The sequence below is a fragment of the Dermochelys coriacea genome, chromosome 6, assembly GCF_009764565.3.
Source record: "Dermochelys coriacea isolate rDerCor1 chromosome 6, rDerCor1.pri.v4, whole genome shotgun sequence".
Taxonomy (NCBI): Eukaryota; Metazoa; Chordata; order Testudines; family Dermochelyidae; genus Dermochelys; species Dermochelys coriacea.
The window spans coordinates 30,762,379-30,785,159 of NC_050073.1; the positions used below are offsets into that span (position 1 = coordinate 30,762,379).

A 22,781-nucleotide genomic window follows, 5' to 3' on the forward strand; every position below is an offset into this window, starting at 1 on the left:
GAAACCTTCTTGCCTGAGGGAAGTGACACACTCAAAACTCTGAAGGTCAAACTCTGGGCTCAATCCTCAACTTCACTGAGATTCCACTTGGTGCAGTGAGTTGTAGATACATAGATACTAAGGTCAGAAGGGACCATTCTGATCATCTAGTCTGACCTCCTGCACAACGCAGGCCACAGAACCTCTCCCACCCAGTCCTGCGAAAAACCTCACCTATGTCTGAGCTATTGAAGGCCTCAAATCGTGGTTTAAAGACTTCAAGGAGCAGAGAATCCTCCCTCAAGTGACCCGTGCCCCATGCTACAGAGGAAGGCGAAAAACCTCCAGGGCCTCTTTCAAGCTGCCCTGGAGGAAAATTCCTTCCCGACCACCTTTCCACTGTCCTGATCCTGGGCTAACCAGGAGCTGAAACAGCTCTTGGTGTAATTTAGGGCAGCTAATAATCTGATGGAGTCATGTGCCCTTTGCCTCAGTCCCTCCTGTTCATGGCACATTTCCTCCACAGTACTCTCTGCCCCTAACATAGCTGTGTGGGCAGGATGGGCTGGGACATTGAACCAACTATGCTGGCTTTTCCCTTCAGAGAATTCCCGTGTCAGAGGGAATCCTTGGCTGCTCCTTTAGGACAGCTTCCCAGCTGCTTGACAACCTCAGGAGTGCAAAGCAGCCAGAACTGGGGCCAAGGATTGTGCCGTGTCCTCAGATGTGCATATTGATCTCATGGATTTTAATGGGAGTCTTGTCATAATGTGACCTGGAGGGTATTATCTAATAAATTAAACAGAAGCTGTATGAGCACATCCATGTACAGGATTTGGCCATAAAAATACTGCAAGAGGTTATTTCAGTGCAGCTACTGAATATACACTTAGACTAAAAGATAGTAAAAAAAAGGTTTCATTGTCGTACTAGCTAACGATACTTGTTATCTTTTCACTGTGGTTTCCTAAATGCTGTGTGATCTGTTCACTGGTCTAACTCCATGTTAGGTCATTAGGAGTTAGGTTCATAACAGTTTAGTTTAGCATTTTCCCCCAGGTCCTACTTTGGTTCTGCCATAAGACATGAATGGCTTTTTTATAGATAATCTAAAAAAATTCTAACAGTTTAGGAACAAATTTAATGCTTGGAATAAACTGAATTTATCTGTTTGGAACAGACCATTTCACCAATCCCTCCCTTTGCAAGTCCAGATCTAGTTCTTATCTTCTCAACTGACAGAGTGTACATGCCCCATTACTGTGTAGGACTGCTAATGGCAGAAGAAAATGAGCCAGCCTGGGGTGGGGTGGGGGGGGGGGAAGAGAGATACCAGTAACGCTGCTCCAGTTTCATAATATGTTCATTTCATACTGTTCTATTGGAGTCCAAATGCGGCTAGCGTAGTCAAGGTGTACAAGGAAGGAAAGCATATTAAAATGCAAAGATGTGGTTTGGGACTTACAGTTGAATTCACTTAAATGAATGATTGAGGAACTGTGCCTATAGCAAAGCATATCTGCCACTTCATGTAATTAGGTGCGTTTCAAAGATAAAATGTGCTGTTCACAAGTACATTTGAACAAGGGATCAGCAATAAACAGAAATAGGGATGATCTCTGTCAGAGGTGAGGAAATCCCCTCTTTTAAATTCAAAAAGATTGCCAGTTGTATTTTTAGACAGCCTGGATGTATTTATAGAGTGGACTGTTTACTGCCAAACAGTAAGAAAAAGTGTTATGGATCTGTGCTAAGCAATAGAGTATAATCTTTCAAGTTCAGTATATACACTCAGTAGTCATCCTCAAATTTTATAAGCGGACTTTCCACTGCATTAGCCAAGTCATCAATGAAAATATTGACTAGTACCAAATACAGGACATACCTCTGCAAGACCCCACCAGATATGTCCTTCCAGTTTGACAGTGAACCATTGATAATTACCCTTTTAATATGGTCTTTCAACCAATTATGCACCCACCTTATAGAAATTTCATCTAGACCACATTTCCCTAATTTGCCTGTGAGAATGTCATGTGGGACTATGTCAAAACTCTTACTAAAATCAAGATATCACATCTACAGCTTCCTCCCTATCCACTAGACTAGTAATGATAAGAGTCTCATATTTACTCCTGTGAACAAATCTCAACCAAAGCAGCAAAACTCAGTAGGTGGAATTAAGGGTAAACAACATTGTAATTTGTGTTAATGAAGCTAGCCACAACTGGCTTTTTCCCTTAGTAACAGAGGGAGCACTTCATTCCTCTTAAGTCTTCCAGTCCTGGGGTTACATAATGTAAGCAAGTCCAATCAAGTTGTTAATTATGAACAATATTGCTATTAGTTACCAATCTTAAAGAACATATTTTTATTCTAAAGTTTGCATATCAACTTGATACTCCTGGAGGGAGACACTAATACTAGTGGCAAGGGAAAAAAGTATAGCTTTAAAAATGTTAAACAAATCCTATTATGTGTTTTGCTAATGCACCTCAGACCTTACGTCCCAGAAGCCTAATATTCTAGCACTGGCCTCATTTAAGCTGAGATTTTTCCATTATGTGGATGATATTAAAACATCATTTGAATTTGAGACTCTAGAGGTGATTCTGCAGCCCTCTGAAGGAAGACAAAGCGAATGGTTATGGGAACTAGAAAAGGGATATGGAGACATTCATATCTAGATTGATTGTTTCAAAGGTTAGCAGCGACCAGAAGTTGGTGGGGTTTTTATAGCTCCCAGCTTATCAGTATACACATCACTAAAGCTAAGACAGCCAACACCAGTATTACGTATTGCTCATCTGTGATTCCTCTTTTGGCCATCTCAGCAGAAAATCCAAGAATGGAGTTGATACAGAAACTGAAGCAGCCCATAGAAGTAGACTTTCCAAATTAGGGTTGTGCACAGCAATGGGTTTGGGGAGAGGGGGAGCTCGCACTGCTGCTTCTGCTCGAGTTCTTAAGTCTCTATAGATGCCAGTTTCTTATTTAGCAGTTATAAGGCTGTAGCACAGTTAAGAGGGTTAATGGACTAAGCCATATAAATGAGGTTTTATTTAATTCTATAACCCCCTGTGGATTGCAATTCCCATATACTATATTTTTTGAGCCTGGTGTGGCATTCTTCTGTTTATCTATTTACACTATACATTTCCTGTTGTATTAGACAGTTGGTGAATAAGGCCCCAATCCTAAAAAGTGCTGACTATCCTCATCTCTTATTGGCCTCAATGGGAGTTGTGGATACTACCAGCTTGTGGGATCCTATCCTAAGGTCTGTTTTAGGTGAAGTTAACGTTAGATGTCCCATTGGCTTCACAGGAAGTAGTATGAAGCTCTTACTAGGAAGGGCAGTAGTGTTTACAAGAGAAAGTGTATGTACCCAGAAAGACAAGTAGTTTACAGCTGACGGTTTCACTGGCTTAAGTATTGGAACGACATATCACCATCAATGGGCTGCTCAAGACACCTGTGACTATATTTATCAACTGTTCCAAATGTACAGCGTCAACTTAACTCAATGATTGTTATAACAACTCAATGTTGTTATATATACGATATATGCACATAAGACTATCAGTATAAACTTTGTCATGGGGTGCAGGCTCCAGCATAGTCCCATAGTATCATTGCACGCCTGGCCCCCTCATGTTCTTTCACTCAGTTACCCAGACTAAATAGCTTTTAGACACGTACCCCTTGTGTGGGGTCTGGGATTTTTTCTTTAAAGTCTTTACCAAGTATAACTCACTGTGTTAGTTGTGGTCAGCTCTCTCTCTCTCTCTTTCAAAACAGGAGTTCCCAGCTCTCTTCCTGGAAGAAGGTATACTTCAGTTAAACAGTCACTGTCTCTCCTTAAGGCAGCAACCCCAGCTCTCCTCAGAGGGCTGGTTAATTCAGGCAGACATGAACTCCCTCCTTAACCCAGGAGTCCTCAGCTCTCCTCCTTGGAGCAGGATTGTAATTTAGTCACCAGTAGGGCCTTAGCCAGCTTCTTCTTAGGTATCCCTTCCCTCCTATTAGTCCTCAGGCTCAGAGGGTTTGACAGAAAGACAGACAGAGCCCTCTCTTACTGGTGTCTACCTGCTATGAGGGAGGAGGCAACATTTATGCTGGTCCCCTTCGCCCAGCTCATTCCCAGTTGGTTTGGTGAGTGGGGAATCTGCCTCATCCTCTCAGCAAAGCTCCTGGCCCTGGGCCCTTAAAGACACAGTGATGGGATTTCTCCCAAGCATTACTTATTCCCAGAGTTGCTTCCTCTCCGTCATTATTTCCTACATCCTTGTGTGTACATATATCATACTTTTCAAAATCTTAAAGAGCAATATCACACAATGGGGTGGGCTGACCACTAGGCCCTACTATCTTTAAGAGGGCAGACTACCCCATCACACACACTGCTTTTATTAATGACTTAGAAGGTGTTGAGACAGACTCAAGCTAAACAGTGTAGGAAAAAAACTTATTAGGAAGAGAAACCGTTAATCCCTTCATTTGTCACTTTTTGAAAATCCAGGAGTGGGGAGAGTAGGCTGGAAATCAGTGGAAGATGGCAGGCTAGTGAGGGGGACTGGGTGTGTGGCGGGTCAGCTGAGGAACATGGTTTGCTGAGGCCTGGGTAAAGATGGGAGGGAAGAGGAGCAATGGGAGGTGGAACGAGGGAAGTGGACGTAGGAATTTAGGTGTGAGGGGAGCAGCAGGATGTAGTATGCGTAGGGACCCATGGAGGATGAAGAGGCTATACAACTGCAGCTGTTGTCTGGTTGGTGGGAGGAGCTACTATTTCATTCTCCCTGCTCCACTGGCAGAGGATTGTCAAAAGGGTTTGGAGGCAGTTCTGTGACAAGAGGAGGACAGGCGGCCTGGGGGGAAAACCGTCAGTGCAAATTCAGTAGAGTCAGCTCTCTGACAGGAAGGGCTGCAAGGCAGAAGGAGTGCTGCAGTTCTTTGATCAGTGGCACACTGGAATTGAAAGGTAAAGGAAACATTTGGGTTGGAAGTGGGTTTTGTTGGGCGAGACATTTAGTTCACTGGAGGTGTAGTCTATGTTCAGACAGAAGCTTCCATAAATCATTAGAGTTATGGGTTTATTTGACTAAAGTAGTGAGATTAAGACCACCATGGGCTACATGCTTCTTCTCATGGAACAACCAACCAAGAAACTTTCCACTGGGCATATTTCAGTGTTTTCTAACTCTCTTCACCAAAAGGAAAAGCTTTAGGAGATATCAAAGGAGACATGAGACAAGGTCTGGAGACAGAGCAAATGACAAGAAACAGATCCAAAAAGGGTCCAATGGGAAAGGCTGGAAAACATATCTGAAGAAAAAGCCTCACTCTTATAGTGGATCCCTCCCTCTCTCTGTTGTCTGTATGTGATGTAATTAAGGTAGAATGTAAAAGGTCTTTGGGGCAGGGACTTGTTAGATCTGTCTACAGAACCCTTAGCACACTTTGGGCACCGTATCAAGAACTCAAAAAAGGAGCCTAGTTTTGCAATTTTTTGTATACATACACAGACCACTATTTGAGTGAAAATGGGCTCCTGTTTTTGACCAAAGATGCCTTTCATAATGGAAAAGTAATGTACACAGTTACATTTTCATATGCTTATGTTAAAAATAGCCATTTGATGAAATTTCAACTAAAGACAAATGGGGGGGAAGGATGGGTTGATCACACAGCATTACAAAACAATTTTTTATGCTGCATTCAAAGACAAACTCTTGTACAACTCCAGTCAAAAATCATATAGGATGATGTATACATGTACTCAGATTTCTGTTTTTAAGCTGGTTTATCCAAGTTGATTTTCATCTTCAGTTTGATTTGTGAGTGTGCATAAATGTGTGCTAATAAGTTATGCAGTACAGTATACAGATCACTTTTCTAAGTACATTCCAGAAGCTCAGTACTGCATTATACTCAAATAATTTTTTATGTCAGTTTGCCACACTCATGAAGGTAAAAATTTATTGGGTATATTTCAGGGAGGTAGCCAGAGACTCTGGAGTACTCTGGCAGAAAGAGTGACAGAGGTGCCAGGAAAGAGATCACACCACTGGGTAATGAATACATTTAGAAAGAGTGGAGTCATGTTTCCTTGGGAATAAGCTTCCTGATCTTAGCTCAGATATGGTGGCATCTGTGGCAGGGTAATGAGAACACTTTAGAGACATTACATGATCCTCTTGAATCACCCCTGTATTGTGAGAGGGAATAAAAAATTGTTTCATGAGTAGAGTGATTTTAAAGAAGCTACAGTTGCTGATCGGTCACTTGATCTTTGATAGCAAGTAAATAAGCTTCCATCCTTTTCCTTCAACAAAGGTGTGTTCATTTTGGGTTGAAAAGGAGGGAATGGTGGTCTACAAGGTTTATGAATTACAAGAGGTTGAGTCTCCTCTGGTTCTACAGCATCTGGGAGTTGCAGTCTACTCAGGTTTGCTAAAGCTTGGATTTTATGTTTAATAACAGTTTTCCCTGGAAGTTAGGGAACATACTGTATCTATTAACTGTATCTGAGGCTCTCGGTGAATCAGCCAAACCAACTAGTCTCTAGTATTTCATTGGTCAAGAGACTGACAGTGAACATGGTGCCTATGTCTAGAATCAAAATCTTTCAACATCCTGAGCATCTATAAGGGCTAGTCTACACTATGAATTTGTGTCCCTGAGAGAAATAGCTATGCTGACCTGACCCTTGATGTATGCTGCTCTTTCGGTGGGAAGCACTGCCAAGGTTGAGACTGTAGACCTTGCCTGCTGATTGTAGGGTCCCTGGGCTCAAACCTGGAGTAGCAGGTGGGAAGTGGCATAGGATTGTTAGAGATACAAGGCAGATAGCTGGTCCAGAGAGACTGATCCCTCCATCCTGCTTCTGGGGTGACGACTATATAGTGGCCTAGCCAGAGGGCTGAATCACAGAGAGCCTCTTGAGTCCTGGAGAGGAAGAAGGCCTGCAGGGCAAGTGAGCAACAAAAGGGGACACTATAAAGCATGATAGCTGATCCTCAGACCTAGCCCCAAGGGGATGCCCTAGGGATGAGTGAACCCCAACAGGGGTCGCATTACAATACATCTCTTCTGCAAGGCTTCCAGCATGAGCCATGGTGCACACATACATGCACTAGTCTGGCCTGCCCACAGGCAGATGTTGTATTTGCATAACTAAAACAATCAGCTTCTGTATGGAGGTGGGGGGGGAGGGGTTCATGTGCAAATGGATATGCCAGGAAATAATAGGGCAATTAAAGAAGCTGGATGGCAATTGGCCCTAAATGTGCCATGTACTGATCACTATTCAACTAGGTGGTTAGTTCATGCGAGTACCTGAGGTGATGCAACATACAGTAGAAAGTTAGTTCTAGTCAGAGAGGTCTGGAATAGACAGCTAAATGCACAACAAACACCACTGTATTAAAGCAGTAAAATTAGCTTTGTTACTTACATCATTATGCCTGTCAGAGTATATGTATAGACACTACACACCTCTACACTTAACTTAGGGCATATCTGCACTTAAAATGCTACAGTAGCTCAGCTGCTACTGAGCCACTATTGTGCTCCAGGGCAGATATTACCTATGCTGATAGAAGAGGCTGTAGCTAGGTATGTTTACCTCCCACGGGCTTTCATTCCCACAATACCTCTGGGTAAACCTCTTCTATCACAGACAGGATCCTATAGCTTTTACTCCTCTTGGATTTCTTCCTATTCACCTCCCTCTGCCCAGAGGATAACTGGATTCTCTCTGCAACCCCTTTCTACACTCAATCTCATGGCTTTATACAAGCCCAGCCTGCTCCTGACCAGCTGGGCTTCATCTTCAATTAGTGCTTATCAGCCAAGCCTGACTCTCCTCCCAGCTGCAGCCTATAGGGTTAATTGACCCCTTCCACACCATGTTCACCCCAGCTGGGCTGGTGTGGGATTGACACCTCCTCACAAGCCACCAGGAGAAATTTGGATTGAATCAACCAGAATTTCTCATGCAGGTTCACACCAAGTGCAACTCTGGAACAGCAACTCTGCCACTTCGTTAATGAGGTGCAGCTCTGCTGGTGGGTTCAATAAAGCTCTGAGCCCACTACTATTCCACCCCTTTGAAGTACTTATATCAGCACTAGCATCACTTCCTCTTTCAGAGGAGATTGTAGCCAATTCCTGCTCAGGGATACAAAGGGAGAGGGCACCCTAGTAGTCTGCTCAAAGATGTCAGTGATTCATAAATGGATCCAATAACATATGGTATATGTGGTATATAAACTACAAAATGGGTCCTCAAAAGGTGAAACCATTTTCTTAATGTCAGTTATGGGTCAAATCCCATCTCATACCAAGATCTGCTGTGATTGTGAAGATCCCTGACAACAGTAGAACTGTCCACTGCATGGAAGGAAGAGATTGCACAAGTGAAGTACACGACAGAGTCTGGGATGGTGCAGGAGAGGAACAGATGAGGAAGAAGGACATGTGCAACTACACAGATCCAGCAGCTATTCTACACACCACAGTGAAGGATTACAGCACTGTACTGGCAGCAGTATGCTGGAGACTGCACAGAATGCCTGTGGAGCGGCAATGCTCCCACTTTGCAGCGTGAGGGGAAGGATTCTATTTAGCCCTGGAAAGAGATCATCCATGTACAACCCTGTTACTCAACTTCTTCTCCATTGGGGATGCAGGGCAGGATGTTGTCCTAAGAGTTCCAGGTTTTTTATTAGCTCTCTTTAGTTTAATCTATCAGTGGTTTTTATGTTCTAGTTTAAAACTGTGAAAAAATAGAATATCCTTAAATAAATAGAAAAGGAGTAATTGTGGCACCTTAGAGACTAACAAATTTATTAGAGCATAAGCTTTCGTGAGCTACAGCTCACTTCATCGGATGCATCCGATGAAGTGAGCTGTAGCTCACGAAAGCTTATGCTCTAATAAATTTGTTAGTCTCTAAGGTGCCACAATTACTCCTTTTCTTTTTGCGAATACAGACTAACACGGCTGCTACTCTGAAACCTTAAATAAATACTCACTGAGCACTATATTAATTTAATGTAACCCTTCCCCCCTCTCCCTCACCCCTTGGGACCCAGGTGCTGAAATATTTTGAGGGATGTAATATCCCATGCCATCTGATTCCTAAAGAGAAATATTGTGTAACATTTTTATAATTCTGTATGACACAGAGGTACTTGGATAGATAAAGGGCATGTACTGTCTGCTAAACGAGTAATCTGTTTTTTATTTAAGGTTGATACCCATATCCATGCTGCTGCCTGCATGAATCAGAAACATTTGCTGAAGTTTATTAAGCGCACTTACAAAACAGAGTCAAATCGGATTGTTGCAGAGAAAGAAGGCAAGAAGATGACTTTAAAACAAGTGTTTGAGAGCCTTCAGATGGATCCTTATGATCTCACTGTAGACTCTTTAGATGTCCATGCTGTAAGTCTATTCCCTCAATAAATAAAATAGAGAAAAACCAGCTCTCTGTTAGTGCAAACTGCTTGGGGAGAAGGGAAGGGAAAGAGTTTTTTGCTGCATCTGTCGAATGATATTTTAAAAAAATATATATCCAAAAAAACAGTGCTTAAATTATTTGTCAGTATGTTGTAAACAAGGATTTTCATAGGCTGTTCTTTTCCTAATAGTTTTGTGGCTAGAAAACAAATATATATATTTGATTTATGATATGGTTAGGTAGTTCTTAACCACTGCTATTTGGATACCTCTACTGAGATGTTTTTTTCCTCCAGGGTCGCCAAACATTTCATCGGTTTGATAAATTTAATTCCAAGTACAATCCAGTTGGTGCCAGTGAGCTAAGGGACTTGTACCTGAAAACTGAGAACTACCTTGGTGGTGAATACTTTGCTCGTATGGTCAAGGTAAATAAGATTTGTACCAGGGATATCATATCAGAAAAATTCTGGAGGGGAGAGAGGAAGTTGTGTAAGCATATAGAAACATAAAGGTGATTACATATCCTGCAACATGCGTCTGTGAGAGAGAGCGCGACATAATGGAGCATATATACCTATGAAGGGTTGCGGGGATGAGGATTGCCTACCTTGCCCCATAATAAGTGCTGCCCCTTATTTTTATCTCTCTAGCTGTAATGGCACAGTATTTTGTAGAAGTAATTTACAATATGTACAATGGTTCAGAGATTCCCAAAGGCTTCAGGCTGCTGTACCAAGTTACCAGACTGAGACCTCTGCTGAGCCAATCACTGCCTGCTGTTTCCTGTATAATTGTACATGCTCTAACTTGCAGGGGAGCCTGGGCTGTTCCAAGCCTCCTCAGTCTTGTGCAGTTACAAATTTAATGGGAAGCAACCAGTATTAGAACATTGTGGTCCAGAACATGATAGGGAGCCCTCAGCACTAGAAATTAAAGACTGAGGAGCTAGGAATGGTATACATACACAATTGCTGCAAAAGTACTCTTGCAACAAAATAGTGTGGAGGAGAGGCCTCCTGCATATGCATTATTCAGTTTCTTTCCACACCTACACAGTTGTTTGACTAAAACTAATGGCATAACTTTTTTAGGAGGCAATTGACATACAGATTCTGGGCCTGATTCTCCATTGTCCTGTACACTGTGTAGTCATTTACAACAGTGTAAAGGGAGTGCAAAATGCTATCATTCTGATTACATGTAGTATATAGTGGTATAAGTGACTCCACAAGGCACAGGGCAGGCCCTCTGAAGCCAAAGGTTGCATTTAATTCTACACTGTTTTAAAGATTTCAAAGTTAGCCACTAAATGACAACCCTTCCTGCATTCTAAATGGGATAGTTTAGCAGGAATGACAAGAGATTCCTTTTATGTTTAACAGTTGCCAGACTCCGTTCAGCTGCATTCCATTGTAAAGCAGGTCTGAGGGAAAAAAGTGTGGTAGACAAAAACACTAACTGTGCATGATATGTTGTGTCCTTACATAAGCAAACATTAATGAGTTGTTCTCCAATAGGAAGTAGCTCATGAACTAGAAGAAAATAAATACCAGTATATGGAACCTCGGTTATCCATTTATGGGAGGTCTCCAGATGAATGGCAGAATTTGGCAACATGGTTCATTGAACACAAGGTTTATTCACCCAACATACGCTGGATAATTCAGGTTCCCAGAATTTAGTAAGTAAGCAGGAGTTAGTGATAATGAGAACAGATTAAAGTCTTGCAGAAGGATACATTTTCTCTTCTAATATCCCCTTAGCTGCTTTACCAACAGTTCTGTACTTATTTTTATTTAAAAAAAGTCTGGGAATTTTCTTCATGGCTAAGTGCATGGCTACCTCAATGCTGCAGGCTTCCTCTGTGGGACTAAAAGTTTATTTTGCTTCAAGCTTTTCAAAACTAGTGACTTCCTCCAAAAATATTTATAAGCATTTAACTCAAATTACATTTTTTATGTTGAAAAAAACATTTGTCAAAAGTGGGTCAAAATATCACTTCCAGTTTTGATTGCTGAAACAGTCAGAGTCTGATTCCAGAAATGCTGCATAAGGAGGGGGAAATGCTTTCCAAACTTTTAGTGGCAGAGAGTTTTCTGCAAGATCATGACTAATTGATTCAATTAACATGGTACTTCAACCAAAACTATAAATTACAAAATTAAATCAATATCTGTTTTCACCCAATCTTTCAGCATCCTTAGGGACTACTATATTAAATGATGTATGCTGTAACTAATGAGTTCTGCCCTGGATATTTGTCATAGTAGATGGTGGCTCAAGTGCGTGTTTTGAATTTAGGCAGCTGGAAAATTAATATGAGGAGTTGTCAGCATAGCACAGCTACCCCTGGGCCTATTGCTCCCTGGGGAGAGAGTTCTTCTCCTTTAACTTTCCCGCACAACATTCTAAATCGGGATGATGATTGCATTAGTCATGCAAACTGGGACTATCAAAAGAGAAACTTCAGTATTGCAAAGAGACAGAACGTTTTACTCTTCTTTGCAATAGTTTCATTTGGAAAACTGAATCACACAATTACCTCTCCTTTCCACTTCCAGTGCCTGGATTCCTTTAAGGAAATGGGTTACTTGTTCTCACGATTGAGACATTTCTCAGGATTGATACATGTCAGTAACATTTATTATTATTAAAACAACAAGGAGTCTGGTGGCACCTTAAAGACTAACAGATTTATTTAGGCATAAGCTTTTTTGGGTAAAAACCCCACTTCTTCAGATGCATGGAGTGAAAATTACAGATGGAGGCATAAATATACTGACACATGAAGAGAAGGGAGTTACCTTACAAGTGGAGAACCACTTGTCGTTGACCACTGGTTCGCAGCTTGTAAGGTAACTCCCTTCTCTTCATGTGTCAGTATATTTATGCCTGCATCTGTAATTTTCACTCCATGCATCTGAAGAAGTGGGGTTTTTACCCAAAAAAGCTTATGCCCAAATCTGTTAGTCTTTAAGGTGCCACCAGACTCCTCATTGTTTTTGTGGACACAGACTAACATGGCTACCCCTCTGATATTTATTAATAATAATAATAATAAATTAATTATTGACACATGTATTTATTATTTCTATTGCAGTAGCATCTAGGACCCCATTGTGTTAGGTGCTGTACAGACACAGAATAAAGAAGGAAAAAAAGACAGCCCTGGTCCACTGTTCTCTCTAAGCTGTGTGCATGTGCGTGTGCACACAGATCCTAAACCCCGTGCACATAGCGAAACACCACACGCACAAAAATTAGCACAGAAGAAATTTTTTGCGCACACAGCCTGTCAAAAATTAGAGGGAACATTACCCTGGTCCCAAAATATATATATATATATATATATATATATATATATATATATATATATATATATATATATATATATATATATATATATATATATATATTTTTGTGTAGCACCAACCATGTGATAAATGCTTTGGAATCTGAATCTGACCCTAAAATATTTTCCGAGTATGTCAGGGAGGAAAAAAGTTGGGTTAAAGTTGTATATCTGCTTCTTTCAGTGACATATTTAGGTCAAAAAATCTTCTGGCTAGTTTTGGGAAAATGTTAGAGAACATCTTCTTACCTCTGTTTGAGGCAACCATCAATCCCACAGATCACAGGGAGCTGCACCTCTTCCTCAAATATGTAAGTATGTATGGCTCTCTTGTGCCTTACTCGAAATGGATCCTCTCTTCACAATTAGATTTTCTGTTTCTGCATCAGGGGAGATGGTGAAAGCCACAAACATTATTATTAAAAACCCTCCTGTGAGGGCTGTTAATGTTTTTTAAACACTCATATGCCTGAGTAAAAATATGGGTAAGAACATGTTGACAAGCAACCACCATTTATTTAACCTGGAAGCAGCACAGGGCTCCTTCCAATAGTCCTACCTGTAGAAGAGAGTGAATCTACATTCATGCTAGTGCAGAGAACAAGAACAAGCTCTGGTAAGCACCACAAAAGCCCCTTTTGCTGGCTCCCTGCAGAATTAAAAGTTCTTTGGGGGGAAAAAACCTCAGTTCCTTAAACAATAAAGACCTCCATAGTGGTCCTTCAACAATCAAAGAAAAATACTAATTGTGCTTGTTAATATATGTCCATATCACCTCATGCTCTTAATTTGTCCAGCTAGTTGCCTTCATGTTGAGAAAGGACTACTAAATCGATGATTCAGCTTTAATAAAATATGCACAAAATGTTAATACCAATTTGGATTATATAAAGCTGTATAATTACATTAGTTTAATTTTGAAAGCTGCAGCTGATCAATTTCAAAATTTCCAGCAAATGTTCTAGCCATGGAGTAGAATTGCTGCTTCAGTTGTTATGACACAGATCACAGAAGAACTGCCTTCTGCATCCTGTGCGTCTTGGAACAATGCTCTAGAATAGCAGAGTTGCAGGATTGCTGACTGAAGGAGGGAAAGTGCTTACAGGTGGAGGTGGCTATTTTAATATCTATTAAAACTAGAGTTGATAGTTCTGAAACTTGCTTATTAAAAAAAAAAAAGTTCCTATGAATCCCTTTTCGTAGGTGACTGGCTTTGACAGTGTTGATGATGAGTCTAAACATACCGACCACATGTTCTCTAACAGAAGTCCTAACCCCGACATCTGGACCAGTGAAAAGAATCCTCCATATAGTTATTATTTGTATTACATGTACGCCAACATCATGGTGCTCAACAACCTTAGAAAGTAAGTAGTAATTTTCCTCCATACCATTCTGTGTTTACTTTTGGTGGAAAGACGGGGTAGAGAAGATTAAAATAATCGTCTTGAACCCAGTCTAAATTTTATGCCCAGTTTGATTTTGTTATTTTAAAACTAAGAACATTTTTAGGTCCAGTTTTGAACTCAAACAAAATATTTAGGATTGTGTCTGGGATTGTTAGATGACAGATAAATACTATAACTTACATTATGGCACTCACACTTACTTACATTTTTTGTTGGTAGAGGTATTTGTTTCAACTGAAAAATCTATAGTTAAAAACACAGTTGGCTCTCTGTGGCTCACCTTGCCTTTATTCCGGGTGTATTTCTGAGTTTAGGGTGCTCAGACAGCTCCTCTGTGGAGCAGTACCACAAGTTTTGTCAGTACTTTTCTTGTTCTGTAGTATTGTTCTCTGTGTATTTTCCACTCTACCTGTATTGTAAATTATTACCACCAAGTATTTCAGAGATACTGTATTGTATTGTATTAAAATAAAAACATTGAAATCTTTACTAAACAACAGCCATTTATCAAAGATACAGGAAACCCTAATTGTTGATTAATATGTAGCCAATTGATTAAATATTTTTAATGAACCACAAGTGTAGTAAAAGGACCAACTAACCAAATTTACACAGAAGGTGTACTTTGAGGATACACCTCCAAAACTAGCTCTATATGTATTATGGCTGCTTAACAGTTAATAAACACTTTATACTTGACCAAAGATCCCACCCTCCAGTTCCTTAACTTGTTCTGTACCGTTCCTCATCTCTGTTTTGGATACCATAGAGGTGCATCCCAACCTGTGCTAGGATACACCATTCATATATTTTGGCTTTGACAGATTTCCTGTTTTCTAATGCCAAAGCTGACTTCAACATTGCAGAGTGTTGTGGAATACATGACATGGGTGAACAGGATTGTGGGAAGAGCATAATCCATTCAGTTAACTGCTTCCCAACATCCATTTACACAATGTATATTATACTGTGTGCATATCTATTAGTGTGGTGTATGTTACACTTAACATGTAGGTGTTGGCTAACGGTCCCCCATATGGCACAGTGAAGTCAGGGGGGCTCCTTTGTCAAATTGTTACATGAAGCAGAGGTAAGAGCATTTATGTAAGCTTTATACTGTTTTAGCAAACTGCTAAGTCGCAATGTATAATACAGTTAAAACTATTACTCCTGAAACTGGAATAGCATTAATATAGTGTGACACACAGTGTTATGCACAGGAAGAGTAAGACAGAATTTTGGAGTAGTAACATTACTAGTAAGGTTTTTATATATAATTTTTATAGCTGGTTACTAAACAGTAGTGTCCCTCCATATTGTAGGTCTGCTAATTGTCACCATTTGGTAAACTTGAGAGGGCAGGAGATAGGAATGGTTAGCTTTTGTCTCATTGTACTGATTCAAACTGTTGTGGGCACACACAGTGCTCACGATGTCAAAAACACCATGTTTCAATATATATATATTGATATCCCTTAATGGAACAACAAGCTGTATGTGGTACCCTCCAGGTTTGTGTTGCTGAGTGATGCACTAGTAGCTGAGGAAAATCTAGGCATTTCTTGATGTTTTCTTCCAGATAAATTGGCTACTGTCCGTACAGAAGGTTATCAAGTATTGCAGTGTCAGGATCCAATATTGGTAAAGATACCATAGAAGAAATGTACACTAAGCACAATTGTTCTGAATAACATATGCCTCAAATAGGATGCGGTGTCACTGACCCCAAATTACAAGTTGTGCTAAATGGAATTTCCCTATACAGTTTAATGCATTGCCAAGTTTAGAGTACCCTCTGTTATACACCGAGGACAATACCATTTTGTTCATTATTAATAAGATTAGGCAATTTCCCTTTGTTGACATTCCCTGATGAACTGGTTATGGTAGTTAGTCCATAACTCCCATAAATGGTGCACATGGTCGGTTAATTTTGTTAATTTTTTTGTACTTTGTGTTTGGTTTAAACAGTTCAATAATGTAATCTTGTTCAGTTACTGGGTCTCATGCATCTTCCTGATAAGATGCAATTATAATTACTTTAAAAGTTATACAACAATGATACTTACTTACTTTTACACAATAACCAAGTTCAGCTCAGGAAATTAAGTTGATTTTTACGCTCATTAATGGACTCATCGTAGGAATGTAGGCGTGGAAGTGATCTTGATAGGTCATCTAGTCCAGTCCCCTGCACTGAGTCAGGGCTAAGTATTATCTAGACAATCCGTGACAGGTGTTTGTATAACCTGTTCTTAAAAACCTCCAACGGACAGAGATTTCACAACCCCCCTATGCAATTTGTTCCAGTGCTTAACTACCCTGATAGTTAGGAAGTTTTTCCTAATATCTAACTTAAGTCTTCCTTACTGCAACTTAAGCCTGTTTTGTTTCTTGTCTTGTTTTCAGTGGTTAAAGAGAATTTATAGAAGAGAAGGGCTATAACAATCTTTTATGTACTTGAAGACTGTTATGTCCTCTCACTCCTCCCAAAACTTGAAAAAAATCTGATTTGTCTAGCTTTCCTTGTAGGTCTTGTTTTCTTGATCTTTAGTCATTTTTGTTGCTCTCCTCTGTGCTCTCTCCAGCCTGTCTACATCTTTCCCAAAGTGTGGTACCAAGAACTGGACACAGTATGCCAGCTGAGGCCTTATCAGTGCCATGTAGAGTGGAAGAATCGCTTCTTGTCTTGCTTACAACACTCCTGCTAATACATCCCAAACTGATGTTCACTTTTTTGAAACACTGTTACATTGGTGACTCATTTAGTTTGTGATCCACTATAACCCTCTGCTCCTTTTCTGCAGTTCTCCTTCCTAGGTAGTCATTTCCCATTTTGTATTTGTGCAACTGATTTATTCCTTCCTAAGTGTAGTGCTTTGCATTTGTCCTTATTGAATTTTATCTTATTTCAGACTGTTTCTCCAGTTTGTCAAGACCATTTCAAATTCTAATCCTATTCTTCCAAGCACTTGAAACCCCTCCCAGCTTGGTATCGTCCGCAAACTTTATATATGTATTTTCTATGCCATTATCCATACCATTTGTGAAGATATCGAATAGAACTAGACCCAGGACAGATCCATGTGGGATCCCACTCGATAGGCCCTTTCAGCTTGACTGTGAGCCATTGATAACTACTCAGAGTATGGTTTCCAACTAGTTGTCTATAGTAAGTTAGTCTAGGCCAGGGAGTCTCAAACTTAATTGCATCGTGATCCCCTTCTGAGAACAAAAATTACTTCACGACCCCAGAAGGAGGGACCGAAGCCTGAGCCCACACAAGCCCCACTGCCCTGGGTGAGCGGTTGGGGGGCAAAGCCTGAGCCCCACTGCTCCAGGCAGGAGACAGGCCAAAGCTGAAGATCGAGGGCTTCAGCCCCATGCAGGAGGCCTGCAACCCAAGTCCTGCTGCTCAGGACTGAAGCCCTTGGGCTTTGGCTTCGGTCCTGGGTAGTAGGGTTTGGGCTTCAGCCCTGTACCCAAACAAGTCTAAGCCAGCCCTAGCGACCCCATTTAAAGTGGGTTGTTATCCACTTTGGAGTCCGACCCACAGTTTGAGAACTGCTGGTCTAAGTTATTTTTCCCTAATTTGTCTATGAGAAAGTCATGCGAGACAGTATCAAAAGGCTTACTAAAGTCAACATATATCACATCTACTTCTTCTCTCCTCTTCCTCCCCAACCACAAGTCTTGTTATCCTGTCAAAGGAGAATATTAGGTTGGTCTGACATGATTTGTTCTTGACAAATGCATGTTGACTATTACTTATCACTTTTATTATCTTCTAGGTGCTTACAAATTGTTTGATTATTTGCTCCATTATCCCTGCAGCCCGCCGCTTCCCACAGCTCCCATTGGCTGGGAATAGCGAACCGCGGCCACTGGGAGCTGTGGGGGCCGTTGCCTGCGAATGGTCAATGTCGGCAAAATGTCTTGAGGCCCACAATCAGATTACCCTGATGAGCAACCTGTGGCCCATGGGCCACAGATTGCTCACCACTGATCTAAAGTATTTGCAAAAAAGAAAAGGAGTACTTGTGGCACCTTAGACTAATAAATTTATATATAAATAAGTGTGTGTGTGTGTGTGTGTATATATAAATTTGTTAGTCTCTAAGGTGCCACAAGTACTCTTTTTTTCTTTTTTGCTAATACAGACTAACACGGCTGCTACTCTAAAACCTGATCTAAAGTATTGTTACTTGAAGTCTCACTAAAGAGTGTAGCCTCAACAAGATAATCTTCAGTTATTTATGTTAAACAGATAGATAGGGAAATACAGTCTTAGTAATGAAATCTTACCACTTCTTATCCTTTTAACCCTGGAATAAGGGAGAATCCTTTCCACATAGCTGATCCAGATGTTGATCACACTGGGGATTCTGCAGCTTCTTTGCGAGTTCAGTCAACTTTTGGCCTTCTGACCCTGAATGAGGAGGGGAGAAGAGTTTGGTGAGATCTGCTTAACACCTCTGCTGGAAAAAACTCCCATACAGTGACCTCAGTTTTGTATATCCTGATTTCAGGGCTCTTCGGAGGGGGCCTCTGAATTCTATTGGTCAGTTGCCCTGTGGCTCTCAGCTGTCTCTCTTTTTCTGATGCTTCCATTGATATACAGTAGATGGCATCAGTGTATAATACATTTCTTTAACGCTTCCTTCAGTCAGATGGTTTAATTCATTTAATAGATTGTATTTCATTATTTGTCCTGACTATTCATCGCTCTTTAAGCAATTTCTCTTAATATTCCAAAATTATACCCTGGCTAGATATTTTTCAACATTTCTTTTTCCTTCTAGTGCCATATAGTTCTTACCACTTCTAGGGTGCAACTGCCATTTTCAAAGAAATGAAACAAAATCCCTTGCAATCTTTAAACATATAGAACATGAACCATACATTCTTTGGTTATATCTAGGGCTGTCAAATGATTAAAAAACCTCAAGTAATAGCAAGATTAAAAAATAGTTGTGATTAATCAGTTTTAATCGCACAGTTAAACAATAAGAGAATACACAAATATTTCTGGATTTTTTTCCACATTTTCAAATATATTGATTTTAATTGCAACATAGAATATAAAGTTTACAGTGCTCACGTTATACTATTTTTATTACATATATTTGCACTGTAAAAAAAAATACTGTTTTTCAGTTCACCTAATACAAGTACGGTCGTGCAACCTCTTTATATGAAAGTGCAATGTACAAATGTAGAATTTATTTTTTTTTACATAAATGCACTCAAAAAGTAAAACTTTAGAGCCTGCAAGTCCTACTTCTTGTTCAGCCAATTGCTAAGACAAACATGTTTGTTTACATTTACGGGAGATAATACTGCCCGCTTCTTATTTACAGTGTCACAAGAAAGTGGGAACAGGCATTCACATGGCACTGTTGTAATATAAAGTGAGCCCTGTACACTTATTTTGTGCTGTAGTTGAAATCCATATATTTGAAAACATAGAAAAATATCCAAAATATTTATAATATTAAATTGGTATTCTATTATTGTTTAATAGTGTGATTAAAACTACAATTACTCACAACTATTTTTTAAATCTAGTTAATTTGTTTTGTATTAATTGCTTGCATTAACTGCGATTAAGTGACAGCCCTAATTATTTTGAATGCTCTTCACTTAACATCTTTCCAGGCTTATTATAGGATTTGATACGTTAGAGAAACCAGACAGATTATTCAGAGATGTATTTCTGATTTATCAGGCAAATATTATCAATAGTTTTTAAGTTGGGATGGAATATATAAGCTTGGACATTTGATCTCTGGAACTTTCAGGTTTTTGGGTCACCAGACAAGCTGTTCCTAACTGGTTTAAATCTCCATTTTGTTTTTCCACTTCTTTGGTTTACCTCACACTGTCTGGAGTGATTCATGACCATGAGGGCCAACCTCAGGGCAGACTGTCAAAAAGCACAACAGAAACCCCAAACTGGCTGTATGTTCTATAATTAGATTTTATCTATACAGTAACAAGTGTGAACTCCTAAAGCACTGTAACAGTTTTACCATGGAGTCACAGATAATCCCCTTGGGCATGCCAGTTTATCTTTCCACCTAGGCAAACTGGACTATGTGGTTACTTTACACCAAAAATCACAACAATATTCCCAGTCCCAAAGGACCAATCACTTACCCCAGGTTGATTATACTCGTATCTCAAACCAAAGACAACACCTATAGCTACTCCTGTAAGAAACAAACTAATGATTTATTAACTAAAAAAAGAAATGAGAATTATTTACAAGCTTAAAACAGTAAACACCCACAAATGAGTTAGTCTTTGGTCTAAAAAGGTAATATAAGCTTCTATATTAAGCAGCTCTTTAGGGCTGACCCATGCCAAGGAACATGGGGCTGTCTTGCTTATGTTTAGGAATCTGTGTCCCTCAGAGTCCAGACAGCATAAAGAGACCTATTTTCTTCTTGTCAAGGATTTTTATCCTATTCTCCCCAGAGTCCAAACTAATGGAACAAATGTGGGTGTCTGACAAAAGTGGGGAGGGCAATCAACAACATATCCTTTTGATATCTTACAATGGCTCATTTGGTTTCAAAGGCCCTATTGTCTGCAGGGCCAGCACTTTACTCTAAATTAATGTGTCTTCTCTTGTTTAGTGAGTTACACAATTTATAGAGGTTTACAATGCAAACCCTCAATATAACTTTAAACCATGGGATACAGATATTATAAGTAGAATTATTATGTGCAGCATCCTACAAGTATTCCATAAAGTCTGAACATTAAACACATTCTTACAATGCTAATATCTGTGTTTAACTATGCTAACCCACAGGTAAACCAGCGTGGCTTCCAGCTATGCATTTGTCTGTGCCCAGAGAGACCCTGGGCATGACCTGGCACCTGGCAAGCCAGCATCACAGTTCCTATTTAGCATATAAGACAATTAGGTATTCCACACAGAAAGGGGGCAGTTAGACTTGTGTGTTGCCTGGCCTTGGTTTTCCTGAGCCAGACCAAGAGCAATGGAAGTCTCATCCATAAGTAAAATGTTGGGAGTCTTTGGTTTGAGAAATTAACAGTAGTTGGAAAAATCTTTATCAAGCATAAGAGCTTTCCTTTCCTGGGAACTGTGTATTTTAGCTTTAGCTTAATAAATGCTCTCCAGGCAAGATGTCTCATCTGTTGGGATAGGACAATTGACTCTCATTGTCCTTAGCTCTGAGAAGAGGCTAAAGTTTGGAATGCTTATAAAGGTGATTTCCAGAATATAATTAAAAGGGAAGAGAGAAATTAACACCAAATTTTGATGTACATGGACTTTAAGGAAGTCACTTAAACGGGCACAGAGAGGTTATCTACTGCACTGGTGTAATAATATTTCTCTAACTCACAGAAGCGGTGTGAGATTTTGTTTCATTATCATTTGTAAAGTGCTTTGGGATCCTCCCATGGCAGATGCTATAGACTAACAAAGCATTAGCGTCATTTTAATTTATCATCTTCCAAGCATTTCCTGAGTAACATTCAAAACAGTATTCCCCCTTCCCAACCCCAAACGTGTCTTACTTTCACTATACCATAAAATCAACAAAAACAATAAAAACTCTTTTAAATCTCCTTGAACTATATCAAACATCTGGCTGCCTACTTGTTGGCTGTCTGTCTGCTACACACAGTCTTTCCTTCCACTATGAATTTAGAAATACATCACCTAGTTCTCCTACATTCATCCATCTTGTTTTTCATCTGGACTATTTCACTTCAGAAAATAGGTATGTGTGTGAGTGTGTTGTCTCCCCCCAATCTTTGGGGTTTATTATGGTTCATAAGATTGTTACTAGGTATATTTCACAACTACTCTGAAACAAAATTAATATATGATGTAGATTCCAAAATAACCCTCTGACTGGGGTTTCCTTTTATTACCACAATAATTAACAAAAATACAAGAAAGTTCAACTCTAGCTTGCCTGGAACTGAATGTTCCTTCCTCAAGACTGCTCAGTTGCCATCCCAGAGCCTCTCCCTCTAGGGAGCAACACTAAACTTCCTGGTATCTTGGCAATGGAAATGACCCACCTGCTTCAATGAGTCAGCAGCACCCTGTTAACCCTGTCTCAAAAGGATCAACACCTCTGAAGCAAACATTGGTATCTCGTTGCAGAATTATTTCATATTTTTGAGTAACCTGGTAGCATATGCAGCCAACAAAGATGAAATACACCCTCAAATGATTCTATGAGTATGACTTGTAATTAAGATTCCATCCCAGAACGTCTTTATACTCAGCCAATCCGAAAATATATGTTTTTAATCCTTTTCATGTTTTGAGCATCTGCAAAGATTAGCAGGTAATTTCAGTTTGTGCAGGGTTTGTTATGGTTTATGGAAGAAATGGTACCGGGTTAAGACACAAGTAATTGTAATTTAAGCACATCTAAGTCTAGTGAAGTAAATAATTACTCTTAGATCTGTTTCCCCAAATTGATGTGTGGAGTTATTTTTGGGGATATTTTTCAATTGATATTAATGGGAGTTACATGCAAAATGGGTGAAAAGACACCAGTTATTCTTGGGGTAGGACT

The 22,781-nt window shown here is 39.9% G+C and overlaps 1 protein-coding gene across 1 annotated transcript in view; it reads left to right on the forward strand.

The window, feature by feature from the left end:
- The window catches only part of AMPD3 (adenosine monophosphate deaminase 3), a 40,515-nt gene that overhangs the window by 11,734 nt on the left and 6,000 nt on the right, over positions 1-22,781 (forward strand). Inside the window, exons 6-10 of the mRNA XM_038405518.2 lie at positions 9,235-9,429; positions 9,741-9,872; positions 10,965-11,128; positions 12,984-13,110; positions 14,003-14,166. Of these exons, the coding sequence (XP_038261446.1) occupies positions 9,235-9,429; positions 9,741-9,872; positions 10,965-11,128; positions 12,984-13,110; positions 14,003-14,166 (782 nt within the window). The remainder of the gene's footprint in view (positions 1-9,234; positions 9,430-9,740; positions 9,873-10,964; positions 11,129-12,983; positions 13,111-14,002; positions 14,167-22,781) is intronic.